Here is a 15,691-nt window from a genome sequence, read left to right on the forward strand (position 1 = left end):
GAGTTTCCAGGACACCCATTTTACGAATGTTATTTTGAATTGCCTGTTGTATGTGATAATATGGTAAGGGATTTTTTTTAAAAGGTGAAATCTCATAGAGGAGATAAAGTGTACAAAAAGTGGCTGGGCGCCAGTAGCTCACACCTGTAATCCCAGCACTTTGGGAGACCGAAGTGAGCGGATTACTTGAAGTCAGGAGTTCGAGACAAGCCTGGCCAACGTGGCGAAACCCCATCTCTACTAAAAATACAAAAATTAGCCGGGCGTGGTGACATGTGCCTGTAATCCCAGCTACTCAGGAGGCTGAGGCAGGAGAATCAATTGAACCTGGGAGGCGGAAGTTGCAGTGAGCTGAGATCATGCCACTGTACTCCAGCTTGGGCGACAGAGCAAGACTCAGTCTCAAAAAAAAAAAAAGTACAAAAGTAGTAAGTCCTGAAAATTAGCACCAACTGTAGGAATCAGAGAACCTTCCTAAAGGAGGTCACGTTTGATCAGAATTTAGAAGGACAGGAAGGATTTGGACTTCTCATGTTTGGAAGGAGCATAGTGGCAGGATGGAAAGTTTCCCTTTCTTCTAGAGCCTTAAATTAAACTTTATTAAATGCATAATTACATAGTATTCATTTCTACCATGTTTTGAAGTATGTCTAGCTGTTGCTGTCTTTCCAAATCCAAGATCAGTTGTTTACTTCTGAGATACTTACCTTTATGCATGCATAGCCGTCTTTTATATGTGTCATTTATATACCAGGAAGCTGTGATTTAAAAGATTGCTACCATGATGGACTCTGTGGATTGTTTAATTTTCCCTCCAAGTTCAAGTCAGTAAATAAAGGAATTAGTGGTGGTTGTATCTTGCAGAAAAACAACATATTATAACTGGTGGTTGTATTTTCACTGGCTGATGGACTTTCCAAACAGCATTTGACTTTTGAGAACTATATGATGACACAGATTGATACTGGGGAATTTAAAATGCATATGGATTTAATTTTCCTAAAGCATGCCAAAACCTGAAAAAGCAACTCTTTGTGTTTTGTTTAAAGCAACAGCTCATGGAAATCCTGTTATCGTTCAATCCTCAGCAGTTTGTTATAGATGCCTGGCAAGGTGGGATGCAGTTCTGTATATGTATACGTATTATCTGCAGTTGTCTCTCGTAGCTGGAGCTCTGCAGTAAATGGAGTGTGTACAGTAGTCTCCCCTTAGTCGAAGTTTCGCTTTCCAGGGTTTCAGTTACCTGTGGTACAGTACGCTAAGACATTCTGAGAGAGAGACCACATTCACATAACTTTTATTACAGTTTATTGTTATAATTGTTATAATGTTTTATTCTTGTTAATCTCTTACTGTGCCTACTTTGTAAATTAAACTTTTTTTTTTTTTTTAATTTGAGACGGAGCTTCACTCTTGTTGCCCAGGCTGGAGTGCAGTGGCGTGATCTTGGCTCACTGCAACCTCCGCCTCTCAGGTTCAAGCAATTCTCCTGTCTCAGCCTCCCAAGTAGCTGAGATTACAGGCATGTGCCACCACGCCCAGCTAATTTTTTGTATTTTTAGTAGAGATGGGGTTTCACCATGTTGGCCAGGCAGGTTTCGAACGCCTGACCTCAGGTGATCTACCCGCTTCGGCCTCCCAAAGTGCTGGGATTACAGGCATGAGCCACCACGCCCAGCCTGTAAATTAAACTTTATCGTAGGTATGTATGTATAGGAGAAAACATAGTATATATAGGGTTTGGTACTGTCTGGGGTTTCAGGCATCCACTGGGGGTCTTGGAACGCATCTCCTGCAGACAAGGCGGGGACTATTATATTTTCATTTGATTGTGGTAGTTTGGACAGATGGAGAGAAGACGGTCAAAGATTGTGTGTGGGTTTTGACATGAGGCTGTGTAACCATAAGCTGATTTAACCTTCACCTCTAAGCCTCAGTTTTCTCAACTGTAAAATGGGAATAAAAATGAGTTCTAAGGATTTAATTAGAAAGAAATTAGCATGATACTTCCTGCATCAGCACTCAATAAGATTTCTCTTTCCATGTGATTTTTTCCCAGTCCCCCAAAAACATTGAAGTCACAATAACTAAAAGATTTACTTAAAATGGGAGTCTTGGATATTTTTACTGTCTCACTTGAGACTGACAGGGAACCCAGTTCCCTAACTAATTCTAAGTCATGGGAGAAGGGTGCGTGTAGAGAATGCTGTAGAGAATGCGGCAGTCTTTAAAAACTCAAACCTGTTGCTGTGTGGCAAGCTGTTAACATTTAGGGACCTTGCACCACTTACTCTGCTGGAAGAGCTGGGGGATGGGCTGCTTTGAGGGTGACAGATGTGTCCTCTGCTGCCGGCGGGCGCGTGCCGGCTCTGTCCCTCTGCTCCCAGCACCAGGTGCAGCCATTGTTCTGGCTGGTCTCTCTTCATCCGGCCTCGTCTGTTACTCTGCTCTTTCTAGCTCATTGTTTCTGTAGGAAATTAGCATTAAAAACCCATCTGAAACCCCCATGTCCCTCAACTGCAGGTGACTGTTATTGGCCCCAGCTGCCACCCTTGCGCTTGATTACTTCCATATGGGTCTATGCAAAGAAGTAGTAGCCATTTATTGATTTCCACCACAACCCCAACCTCTATTACTCAAACTATAATACCCTGAAATCTATTAGACCCCCAGTAGGCTGTATAGCTCAGTTGGCGCTACAACTGTGATGAACGTTTTACAAGCAAAACTAATTACACCCTTTTCCCCACCCCCATCGCCTCCTCCCTAAATATTAAATGTAGAAACACCAGAGTGTCATAAGTGGAATAGTAAATCTTTTAAATGTCTGGAAATGAATCTGTTTCTGAGTAGTAAAGCCTTTAGACTTTGGATGGGATTTTATGGAAAATTTTAGTCACTGCTTTAATATTTCATGCCACACCCATAATATTCAAGCAAATCGTGGCCCAGTAGGCCCCTTGGGTGGGGGTAGGGCACACAAAAATTTTCATCACTTGCTTTTTGGTTTGTTAAATTTAATCCAGTGGGCAGTATGTTAGGAAAGGGGCCTAGTTTAAAAGGATAATATGTTTTGTGGGAGAAAACAACATGCAGTCATTGTTAAATGCTTTAATTTTGCATTATTTTGTTGTTTGTTCTCTGTGTTTACACAAATAATTGTTCTAGTTTACTCACTAGAATAAATACCACAATGAGAAGGTCGATGTTTTAGACTTTTTTCTTCCTTCATCAGTAAACAAACTTAAGTGTTCCACTTTGGTTATTGTTCTAAATCAAGATTGTAATCTCAAACAGGTAATAAGTTCTCAGCTTCAAACTCTAGATAGAATTTCAAGGACAATCCAAAGTTGTTATTGACTCCTGATGAATTGTATTGTGACCTTGACAAAGTCACTGCCCCGTCAGTGAAGGGTATTCTGGTAGCCTTTACAAGTCAATAGCCCAGGAAATCAAGGGGGAGGTCATTGACTTTTGCCTATTGAGAGTTTAGCAGTGTAACCCAGTTTTAAAGTAAAATCTTGAGTTTACAGCATTTTAAATTAAATTATTTAATAATTCGGACAATTTAAAGTTAACAATTTCAATGTTTTAAACTTAGCTGCATAGAGCTTTTATCGTAAGGAACATAGGGCCATTTCTGTTGGAAGAAATGTCTTTTTGGCTTTCTTTCTTTATATTCTATTTATTTTGGAGTTTAAAAAGGTACTAAAGCCAGGCCCTATGGTGTGTGCCTCTTGTCTCAGGTACTCAGAAGGCTGAGGCAAGAGGATTACTTGAGCCCAGTCATTCAAGACAAGCCTGGGCAACATGGCCAGACCTGTAATCCCAGCAGTTTGGGAGGCCAAGGCGGGCGATCACCTGAAGTCAGGAGTTGGAGACTAGCCTAGCCAAAATGGTGAAGCCCCATCTTTACTAAAAATACAAAAAAACTAGCCAGGTGTGGTGGCACATGCCTGTAATCCCAGCTACTGGGGAGGCTGAGGCAGGAGAATCGCTTGAACCCAGGAGGCAGAGTTTGCAGGGAGCCGAGATCATGCCACTGCACTCCAGCCTGGGTGACAAGAGCGAGACTCCATCTCAAAAACAAACAAATAAACAAAAAAAGATACTAGAATTTGAAAAGCCCCTGGCAGCCAACATTTTACCTGACAGCTCCTATGAAGGCAAGCCTCTAGGTAGAGCAATGTGATTATATTTAGAATAGGTTAGGAGTTGCAGTATTTGAAGAGTTTTTTTCAGAGCTTTTTAATCTGCTCCTTCGTTTTAAGCAGTGGAGAAATTGAAAGGTAGGGAAGTCAGTAAAGGGGAAGAGTTGAGATTTGAAACAGAGCCGTCTCTGACTCCAAATTAAGTGTACTTTGATTTGAAGTTTGGAGCTAGTACATGTTGGGAATGTTGATCAGTATTGCTATAGATATTGTCGTCTTGAGGTGAGTACATGTGCTGTTAACCCTTCTTTCTGGTACTTAGGAAGAATGGGGGTTTCCTTCTGTGGCCTTACTGATTCTTTCATTCTGTCATTGTACATACTGAGAAACAAAGTTGAATAGTAAAAGGAGTTTGCAGTCTAATGTGAGACTCATTTTCTTTTCATCTGTTTTAATTTTATTAAGTTGTCCTCTCTCATTCCTAGGGCTAATGCCACAATGAAACTGGAAATAAGTTTTCTTGCACTGTGAATGTGAACTGAGGTTTCCACAAGCAAACTGTGCTTCTGTCTCCCCAAGTAGAGAAGCATGGCAAATAACCACAAGTGCTTTGTCGGGGCCCCAGGCTTCTCACTTACCTTTCCCCAGTCCTGGCTCTGTTCTTCATGTCTAAAGTAAGGGAGGACAACAGACTTGGTGTGTGTGTGACTGACCTTCTAGAAATGTTAACTTCCATCTTTATCTTGGAGAATGAATTGAAGTGTTTCCCTGCCTTTCCATCCAAGGGAACCACCTCTAACAACAAATCTTTTTAAGTGGGTCTGGAGGGGGGACAGAGAATTGGTGATTTGTCTTGGGAATTATGTTGTTTTTTGGAGTCAGTTTCAAACACTTCAGTAAAAATGTTTAAGGCTCTTCAACTTTTTTGGTTTGTTTCATTTTAATGTACTACTTTATTGTATTTTTTCACATTTTGTATGCACAAATCAATAGATACTCTTAATTGAATAAGTGAAAATAGTGGGTGAGTTTAAAGATAGATGTTTCGTTTTCCTTATTTTGATGATTACTTTTAAAATTTTAATGTGTACTTGACATAAAATCTAAAATGTCAATTCATATATCCATTTTTTTCTTTAAGTACAGAAGTCTTAGAACACTTCAAATTCAGTAACTTTTTCAATATATTACCGCTGTCTAGGATTTTGTTTCCATTTTGTTTGTTACACTCCCAGCCAAAATAATAGTTACCATTATTTTTAAAGCTATTAATTTCGATTTACCAATATATTTATTGAATTATCTGGTCACTTTGCATATTTATCACAATTTTCCTTCTAGGTTAATAATTCCTTCCTGCCAAGTGTATCTGTTAATAATTCTTGGAGAATCTGTAAGTAGTACACTCTTTTTGCTGATCTGAAGATATCTTTATTTCACCTTTACTTGAATGATAGTTAAATGTGGTTAGAGTGTAAAGGTTGACAGTTATTTTCCATTAGCACTTGGGAGTGGTGATTTCTTTTCTTGTGTTTTGTTTGTTTGGTTGGTTTGTTTGGTTTTTGAGATGGAGTCTTGCTCTGTTGCCCAGGCTGGAGTGCAGTGGCACGATCCCGACTCACCATAACCTCCGCCTCCCAGGTTCAAACGATTCTGCTGCCTCAGCCTCCAGAGTAGCTGGGACTACAGGCGCCTACCACCATGGGCCTGGCTAATTTTTGCATTGTTACTAGAGATGGGGTTTTGCCATGTTGGCCAGGCTGGTCTTGAACTCCTGACTTCAGGTGATCTGCCAACCTTGTTTATATGAGGAAGTCCCTCATAAATTTTAGAATAATATCTGTAAAGATGGTGGTAGGGTATTAATGTTAATAATTTTGGTAATTATACTGGGCTTATAAGTAAACATCCTAACTCTTAGCATTTACACACTGAAATATTTAAGCATAAGGGAGTGTAATGTTTCCAGCTTGCTCTCAAGTGGTTTAGATAAAAATATAGGTAGATAGAGAAAAAGAAAGTGATTTTTATAAATGGATGAATTAATTGGTGAATTTAGCTAAATGATATTAACAGAATTATTTGAATAGTCTTGCAAATAAAAATGTTTCTAAATTTGAATAAAAGAAAGTACTGAGCCCATTAACAAAAAAATATGTATATGAAATTAAGTGTTAATTTAGGACTCTCTGAAGAAGTAAATTGAGCTGTGTGCTGAATAACAATAATGAAGTAGTCGGTAGATGTCAGTGATAAGAATATTCCAGTGCAAAGGCTCAATGATGGGAATGAACTCAATATGTTCAAAGAATAGAAAAATGGCCGATGTAGATATAATGTAGTGGACGAAGAGAAGAGGGTAGAGAGACAGGAGACAGAAGTTCATGTAGAGCTTTTAAAGCCAGCATAAAGCTTTGTAATCCAATGAATTTGGATTTCATTCTGAGTGATGGGTAACCATTGAATAGTTGGGGCAGTAATGTGATCTGATTTACATTTTATAAAGATCATTCTTTCTGTCATATAGAGAAAGAATTTTATAGGGCATGGCTGGAAGCAGCAAGACCAGAAGTGAAAAGTGACAAGTTTGGCCCAGCTTTATGGCAGTGAATATAGTAGAGGACAGATGATTTGTTATATTTTAGAGGAAGTTAAGTTTTCTGAACTTGTTGATAGATTGAATGTTGAGAGGGGGAGGGGTGTTTTCAAATAATTGTCAAATCTGTCTTCCTTATTATTCATCCATTCATTTGAATATTTAGGTGCCTACTGTGTGCCAGGCATTATTCTAGGTATTGGAGTTACATCAATGAGTAAAGCAAAGCGCCTGCCCTCATGGAGATTAAATTCTAGTAGAAGAGACAGGCAGTAAAGATGATTAATAAGTAATATATATGTAGCCTAAAATGTATGTTTATGTATATTTAAGATGTTTTTTAATGTTACAAAAAATGAAAGCGCTAAGGAGAAAGGGAAAGGGTTTAAGGAGATCCAGGTTAGTTTGAGGAGGGTAGTCAAGGAGGATCCTCACTGAAAGGTGATTATTTTAAGAATGCAAAGAGATGATGGATGTAAGTGTTCAGTACTGTATGTGACACATTGCTTCTCAGTTTCTGAGTACTACTTCTTCTTCTTCTTCTTTTTTTTTTCTTTTGAGATGGAGTCTCGCTCTGTCGCCCAGGCTGAAGTGCAGTGGCGTGATCTTAGCTCACTGCAACCTCTGCCTCCTGGGTTCAAGCAATTCTACTGCCTCAGCCTCCCAAGTGGCTGGGACTACAGGCGTGCACTACCATGCCTGGCTAATTTTTATATTTTTAATAGAGACAGGGTTTTACCATATTTGCCAGGCTGGCCTCGAACTCCTGACCTCGTGATCCGCCCACCTCAGCCTCCCAAAGTGCTAGGATTACAGGCTTGAGCCACCACACCCGGCCCTATTATTATTATTATTTTGACACAGGGTCTTAACTCTTCACCCAGGCTGGAATGCAGTGGTGCCATCATGGCTCACTGCAGCCTTGACTTCATGGGCTCAGGTAGTTGTCCCACCTCAGCCTCCCGAGTAGCTAGGACTAGAGGCATTTGCCACCATACCTGGCTAATTTTTCTTATTTTTTTTTTTTGTAGAGGTGGGGTGTTGCCATGTTGCCCAGGTGGGTCTCAAACTCCTGGGCTAAAGCGATCTTCCCATGTTGGCTGCCCAAAGTGCTGGGACTACAGGCAAGAGCCACCATACCAGTTCCTGTCTAGATATTATGATGAAGATTGAGGATGGTAGTTTTTGTGGAGCACAATCCTGACTGTACCTGTGATGTTGCATTCATCTTTTGGAACATAAGCAGATCACCAGGTGAATGGCTAAAGAATCTGGAATAAGCTTGAAAGAAATACAGGTCCTGGCAAGGCAATGGAAAGGTATGTGTGAAACATTCGTTTCTAATAGAGGACTAATTTAATAACAGAAATATACTCTTCCCTAGAAACAATTTGCTTTAAAGGCCAGGCGTGGTGGCTCACGCCTGTAATCCCAGCACTTTGGGAGGCCAAGGCGGGTGGATCACCTGAGGTTGGGAGTTCCAGACCAGCCTGACCAACATGGAGAAACCCCGTCTCTACTAAAAATACAGAATTAGCCAGGCGTGGTGGCATATGCCTGTAATCCCAGCTACTCGGGTGGCTGAGGCAGGAGAATGGCTTGAACCCGGGAGGCAGAGGTTGCAGTGAGCCGAGATCGTGCCATTGCACTCCAGCCTGGGAAACAAGAGTGAAACTCCATCTCAAAAAAACAAACAAACAAAAACTCTTATAAAAAGTTGTTTTCTTTTTAAGCAGGGAAGCGTGACTTCATTGGCATTTTGAGATGGAGGCTTCTGGGCAAAAGAAGAATTTCATGGGGGTATTTTGAGATGAGTATGATCAATCTAGTCAAGAGATGGGGAATGTCTAAGCTTTGTCTCTTGTAGGTGGAATGGAGAAGGGCAAAGGGTTTGAATTTTGGTTGCGTGGTGTGAAGAATGATTGGTCTTAAAACAGATTTAAAATGAAAAGATTAAACTGATGAATGTTTTTTGTGCTTTTAAAAAATGTGGCTGATAAAGCGTTTTTGTGCTTTTAAAGGGAGCCTGGGTGAATAGGCTTTGGTACTGTATGTATTGTATTAAACATTTGGAGTGGCAAAATAATTTCTACAATATTTCTAGCAACTTCATTTTCATTTTATCTGCAGGATGAAAAAGTAAATTTGGGGATTGTTGATTAAATTAGCAAACCATATGGTTGTTTGCGCAGACTGACTGCTATGCGAGGTAGCTGTGTTATTTTTCTTTCAGGATATGCTGTTGTATCTGATGCCAGTGTTCTGAAACACTTATTTTCTAGTCAACAGTAGGTGAAGCAATTATTTCTAGTCATTATGTTTTTTCTTGATGCCTTAATTAATGTCACAATTTGTGAATGCTTTACCCTGCTGTTTAAAATTAGTTTAATATTTTAAAAGATTAAATCTTCACATTTATGTAATGCTTCCCAACCTCTTTTCACATCATAGCATACATAGAAAGTATTAAGTTCTGATTGGCTGTCCCAGGCTGAGGAAATCAGTATCTCAGTAAACTGATAATCATTCTTCATAACTCTCTGGCGTTGGTCCCTGGCACACAGCTTGGGAAGTTCTGTCTTAATAGAAAAGATACAGAAACCTTTCTGTACTGTATTGCAGTTAGTTAAGAGGAATTAGGAAAGAGTTATAGAGTCTTTCTTAATAGGGTTTTTTTTTTTCCTCTTTCGCTAGAAGCCTAAATCTCACCAAATTATCGGGTGTTATACTAGGAGCTATGGTTATAAGAGTGAAGAGCTCAAGGAACTCACAGACAGACAGGCACAGAAACAAATCACCTGTGGCACAATATGACAAATGACACCACAGAGTTGTTTATTTTTATTTTTATTTTTTGAGACGGAGTCTCAGTCTGTCGCCCAGGCTGGAGTGCAGTGGCGTGATCTCAGCTCACTGCAAGCTCCACCTCCCGGGTTCACACCACTCTCCTGCCTCAGCCTCCCGAGTAGCTGGGACTACAGGCGCCAGCCACCAGGCCCGGCTAATTTTTTTTTTTTTTAATGTATTTGTAGTAGAGACGGGGTTTCACCATGTTAGCCAGGATGGCCTCGATCTCCTGACCTTGTGATCCGCCCACCTTGGCCTCCCAAAGTGTTGGGATTACAGGCGTGAGCCACCACGCCTGGCCTAAGAGGTGTTTATAAGAAGCTGTAAGAGTCCAAATGTGGGAGGATTTATTTCTGTCAAGGTGCACTTGAGTCTATCAGGGAGGACTTGGAGTTAGACCTTAAAGTAGGAGTTTCTAAAGTGCCAGAGACAGGGAAAGCAGGGCATTGCAGGTGGAGAGCACAACCTGTTTTATAGGCTTTCTGCCTGCTTAATGTCTAGCAGAGGTCTCATCTTACTATAAAAGTAGATACTGGAACTTAGGAGTTTGCTCTGATGGCAGACATGGATACTTGCCCTGCCAGAGTGCCCATCTACCTTCCATTTATGTTGTTTGGATTCAGTCTCCACTATACTATAGCCTTATATTTGCATGGTGCTTTTAATTTTCAAAGCTTTTTATCCAAATAACAGCCCCTCAGGGATAGGAAATAAAAGCCAGCTGGTAGTGTTTTTATTTTTATAGAGGAGAAAACTGAGACATCACCATCATATCAGCATTTCATTTCCCAGATAAGAAGGTCTTTTTTTCATCTCTTGATTGCAAAGGGTGCTGCCCAACAGGAATAACCTCTCCCAATTTTCTGGGCACAGCCCAAAGTGCTGACTGAGGCAGCCACCAGGAGGGCGCCAGCAAGGCAGACAGCATGGCTGCTGATCACAGAGCTAACAGCTCGACATCTGCAGGCTGCAGCTGTACATTTTTGCTACAGCACATCCGTATTTCTGCTCACACTTGTGAAGAATCACAGAGTTTGGAAGAATATGAGTTAAACCGTTCCAAGTGTATAAGTGTGCTCCATCTCTGGGAGTTTTATTCTGTACTGGGTGGAGTGGTCTATGAGATCTTATAGCTGCTACTTTTCTCTGTTTATTTATTGCCATATTTAGTCCATCTTCCCTGTCCTAATTTTAGTTCAATGCCAAAAAAAGATGGAGCACTCCATAATAGATGAATTGAGAGGGTGCTGATTGTGTCAATGAAATGTTTGCCAAAGAAATTGTTTTTCTAGCTGATTTTGTTCTGCCTCCATCTTTCAGTCTATTTGGAAAACACAGTAGAGTACCTGGTTATCTTTCAGAGTGTCATTGTTAAATAATCATTTCAGTAAGCAGTGATGGCTGTTGACCATTTTAGACTTGTGCCTATACTAAGTATTTATCCATTTTTCTAATATACCTGGATTTTTAAAAATATTGATGGATAAAAACTTTCTGGATTGTTGATTTTGAGGAGGTATACCAAGAAGAGAAGGGTGATCTTGGTGTGGAGCCAACATCTTTGAAATCTTGGCTTATTTGTTCTTACTCCTTAAGGCACCCCATTGCCACTCCTTAAGCCCATGTATTTGACAGTGGGGCTTTTTGTCAGAAGCCTCTCTGATTGTCATTTGGGGACTTAAATGGGCTCCTACATAACAGCTTCTATGCTTCAATTTTCTAACTTGTCCAGGGTGTGCTTCAGCTGTAGACTGTGTATTTACGTTCATATATTTGTGAAGAAAGACAGGAACTATATAGTGGAATGTGAAGTCTCTCTGAACTGTAATCAATGAGTCTTATTAAATTCTTGGTCACAATGTGCAAACTTCATTGAGTCCTACAATAATTAATTCTTTTTGCATTATTTATTTTGCTATAGTATGGTCTCTGGAGCTCAGCAGAGCTGCCATTTCTTAGCCATATGACTTGGGACATAATTTTTGACTTCTCTGAGCCTTAGCTTCTGGTTAAATAAAGTGGTAGTGGAGATGGTACCTTCTACTGTCTTAGTGTCATTTAAATAAGAAAATATTTTAGCACCATTCTTTGCGTGTAATAAATATTTTGTTATTTCTAAATGAATATATGAAGATGGAGAATAATGGTAGCTATTACTATTATAGTTATTTCCTGACTTGTATTTATCCTTCCCAGCAAGAAAGTCTTGTCCTACTCAAATCTTGGGTAAATATGAAACTTGCTTCATTTTCAGTGTGGATTGAGAAGGTGTGTACGGTGTTCCTGGGCATCTGAAGAAAGGCTTTTAAATCAGCTTTCCTTTGTGGTCAGTTGGTCACAAATAACATCAAAATATCAATTGTTAATATTCATATTTATTTTTTCCTTTACAGCTGACTACTTTAGTATTGGTATACCTAATTAAAATTTTTCCACCTCTAAAATTTTTTCTAGGGCAATTTATATATGATTGAATTAATTTACATTGAGTATTAGTTTCCTTGGTTTTTAAAAATAGATCCCCCCAAAATGGTAAGGAGTTGAGAAGTTAAGGCTGTGAGCAAATAGAGAATTTGGGCCTAAAGTTTAATGTGGAAATGAGAAGATGATTTCAATTGATTTGTAGAAAGAACCATAATGAAGGGAATTTTCTTAAGTAAACTTATGTTTGTACCCATTTGCTACTATTTTGCTCTTAGAGCTTTTAGCACTTTCTCCCTGTCGTAAGGTTGTAGAGTTGCCATACTCTGAGATGTCCCACAAGGCTAACACAACAGCCCTCTGCTTGTGGTGCATACAGCTATCATCCAAAGGGGCCAACCACATGACATGGTAGTGTATTTCCAGATGCCATTCTCTCTGTTTGGATGACTTGGGAGCTTAAGAAGGGTATTTTCTCTTGAATAGGAGAAAAATTGTTACTTTGGCATAAGGCCCACTCTGGCACCGTTCCCACATCTGTTATTGATTAGAAGTGAATGCTGGTCAGTCAGGATGCAAGAGTGCTGGTCCGATTATCAAGCTCAGCCTTCAGGATGAAATACTGCAGGAAATCTGAAGGATGGCATAAACTGGCTCTACACAGTCTTTAAAAAGACCCTTTCATAAGCTATTGTACAAAGACCTGGTGTAAAGAAATAGCCTGAGTGATGTCTACATGTTAAGAAGATGCTGTAACATGTACATGTAGGATCTATTCTTAGAGGGGAGCAGTGGAATGGGTGGTGGAATCCTTATGCAATGATTTTTAAAATATATAATAAACATGCACAGATACTAAGTGTTCAACCCAATGAGTGCGTTTTTGGTTTTTTTGGGTTTTTTTTTTTTTTTTTTTTTTTTTTTTTTTAAGGAAAGCGTCTCCTGTCGCCCAGGCTGGAGTGCTGTGATTACAGACATAAACCACCATGCCTGGTCTATTCATGTTTTTAATTTTTAAATTTTTATTCAATTTTTTTTAAAATTTAGCGATGGGGTCTCACTGTATTGCCCAGGCTGGTCTCAAACTTCTGGGCTCAAGCAGTCCTCCCGTCTCAGCCTCCCAAAGCATTGGGAATACATACGTAAGCCACTGCACCCAGCCTGTTCATTTTCTTAATGGTGTCTTTTGATGAGCAGAAAACTTTAATTTTCGTGAAGTCTAACTTAGCAGTCTTAAAAATTTTATGGTTTGTGCTTTTTTGCTTACCACCAGGTCATAAGGATATTCTCCTATTCTTTTTGTAGAAATTTTATGGTCCGGGGTATTATTTTATAACCCGTCACGAATCTTTTTTTTTTTTTTTTGTATGGAGTGAGAGAGGATTGAGGTTAATTTGTATCTATTTGGACATCGAGTTCCAGCAATATTTGCTAAATAGACTTTTCTTTCTCCATTGAGTTGAGTTGACACCTTTATTGAAACTCACTTTATGTTTGGTGGTTCGTGCTCCAACCCTGTCCTCCTTTTTTGAGATTGCTTTAGCTCTTTGGTGTCCTGAGCATATTATACAGACATCTTGGTACATCTTGGTGTCTCTCTCTCTCTTTTTTTTTTTTTTTGAGACGGAGTTTCTCTCTTGTTGCCCAGGCTGGAGTGCAATGGCACGGTCTCGGCTCACCGCAACCTCTGCCTCCCATGTTCAAGCAATTCTCCTGCCTCAGCTTCCTGCATAGCTGGGATTAGAGGCATGCACCACCATGTCTGACTAATTTTGTATTTTTTTAGTAGAGACGGGGTTTCTCCATGTTGGTCAGGCTGGTCTCGAACTCCTGACCTCAGGTGATCCATCCGCCTCGGCCTCCCAAAGTGCTAGGATTATGGGTGTGAGCCACTGCGCCTGGCCTCTTTTTTCTTTTTTTAATCTAATGCAGAGATATTCTTGAATTTTAAAAACTTTTACAAAATTGGGAATATACATTTTAGGCATGTAAATTTTTAAATTTTAAGTCCTAACTGTATTTTAACGTTGGTAACCTATTATTATCAAAACATAGTCATTCTGTGTAACGCAGTAAGAAATATCTAATAGTTGGTTTTAGTTAATAAACTTTACTAAATAAAGCCAGTATATGCTATGTACTATGTTCTGGCCACTGGACTTGGCACTTGGAATATGGTGGTGATCAAGATGAACGTGGCCCCAACTCTCGAGAGGCTTACAACCTAAGAGGCCGAAATTGGCCTCTTCTGAAACAAAAATAGACAGACGATGCATTTCAGGCCTTGTGATGTGAACAGAAATTTTTTTATATTCTTCATTACGCAGCAGCTGATAGCAGCATCACAGTTTGATAGGGGCCAGGCACGGTGGTTCATGCCTATAATTCAGCACTTTGGGAGGCCCAGGTGGGCAGATCACTTGGGTCCAGCAGTTCGAGACCAGCCTGTGCAGTGTGGCAATACCCTGTCTCTACAAAATACACAAAAAATTAGCCAGGTGTGGTGGTATGTGCCTGTAGTCCCAGGCTACCTAGGAGGCCAAGGTGGGAGAATCACCCTGAGCCCAAGAGGTTGAGACTGCAGTGAGCAGAGATCACACCACTGTATTCCAGCCTGGGTAATGGAATGAGCCCCTGTCTTTTATTTATTTATTTATTTTTAAAAAGGCAGACTCCATTTGGGTAGGATGTATGTGCAGTATACAGATAACATTGCTGTTTGTTTTTGAATGAAAATGTTTCCTGAAGCCATAGCATGAGTATTGGAATGAGTATATGTGTCTGCCCTCCCTTCCCCTCCCTTGCCCTCCCCTCCCCGTCCTGTCCATCCATCCCGTCCCTCCTTCTTTCCTTCTTTCTTTCCTGTCTTGAGACAGAGTTTCGCTCTGTCACCCAGGCTGGAGTGCAGTGGCGTGATCTCGGTGCACTGAAACCTCCACCTCCCATGTTCAAGTGATTCTCCTGCCTCAGCCTCCTGCTGGGATTACAGGCACACGCCACCACACTTGGCTAATTTTTGTATTTTTAGTAGAGATGGGGTTTCACCATGTTGATCAGGTGGGTCTCAAACTCATGATCTTGTGATCCACCTGCCTTGGCCTCCCAAAGTGCTGGAATGACAGGCATGAGCCACCAGGCCCAGCCATGTCTGTCATTTTCTTTGTTAACCTAATTTCTAAAGATTACTCATCTTTTAAACTTCTTTGAAACAAATTGTTTCATACCTGTGATTTGTACTGTAACTCAAGGTTTTTTGTTTTTTGTTCTTTGTGTGTGTGTGTCTGTGTGTTTGTCGTCTTTGTTGTTGTTTTGTTTTGTTTGAATCCTGGGGAACCAGAGGTGTTAGCCTATGTTTTAAAACTCACATTTGGCAATGGTATCAACAGCTGTCACACTGAATAATTGTCATGTCATTATAAGGGTTTCTGTTGCTCACTAATCTGTAGGTATAAATCTGGATTTTAACCACATGTGATTGGTAAAAATTAGTTCTTGTGAGAGATTCTATGCTGTGTAGGCCATCTGTTCCCTATTCTCAAACCCAGAATGAAAAGTTAGCCTTAGAATTTGCAAGTCAGTGAACTAAGAGGTATGTTATAATAGGAAGATGGACTGACTGAAGTCTCTGGAGCTAAGCTGGGACCTGTATGTGGGCACTGCTGGCAGAAACATAAGT

General features: G+C 40.2%; 1 protein-coding gene across 20 annotated transcripts in view; it reads left to right on the plus strand.

Annotated features, from left to right (window-relative positions):
• Positions 1-15,691, plus strand: part of CBFA2T2 (CBFA2/RUNX1 partner transcriptional co-repressor 2) — a 156,655-nt gene that overhangs the window by 72,735 nt on the left and 68,229 nt on the right. For 9 of the 20 annotated variants that reach the window (XM_063802825.1, XM_063802826.1, XM_063802830.1 and 6 more), the window contains exon 2: positions 7,779-8,066. The exons of 8 other annotated variants lie outside the window; for them this stretch is intronic. In XM_063802825.1, coding sequence (XP_063658895.1) covers positions 8,006-8,066 — 61 coding nt within the window. In that variant the 5' untranslated portion in view covers positions 7,779-8,005. Of the gene's footprint in view, positions 1-5,484; positions 5,545-7,778; positions 8,067-15,691 lie in introns of those variants that run through there. 3 more of the 20 variants (XM_054674877.2, XM_016947093.4, XM_063802829.1) reach the window with 2 other exon arrangements.

Source organism: Pan troglodytes, chromosome 21, assembly GCF_028858775.2.
Source record: "Pan troglodytes isolate AG18354 chromosome 21, NHGRI_mPanTro3-v2.0_pri, whole genome shotgun sequence".
NCBI classification, from domain to species: domain Eukaryota; kingdom Metazoa; phylum Chordata; class Mammalia; order Primates; family Hominidae; genus Pan; species Pan troglodytes.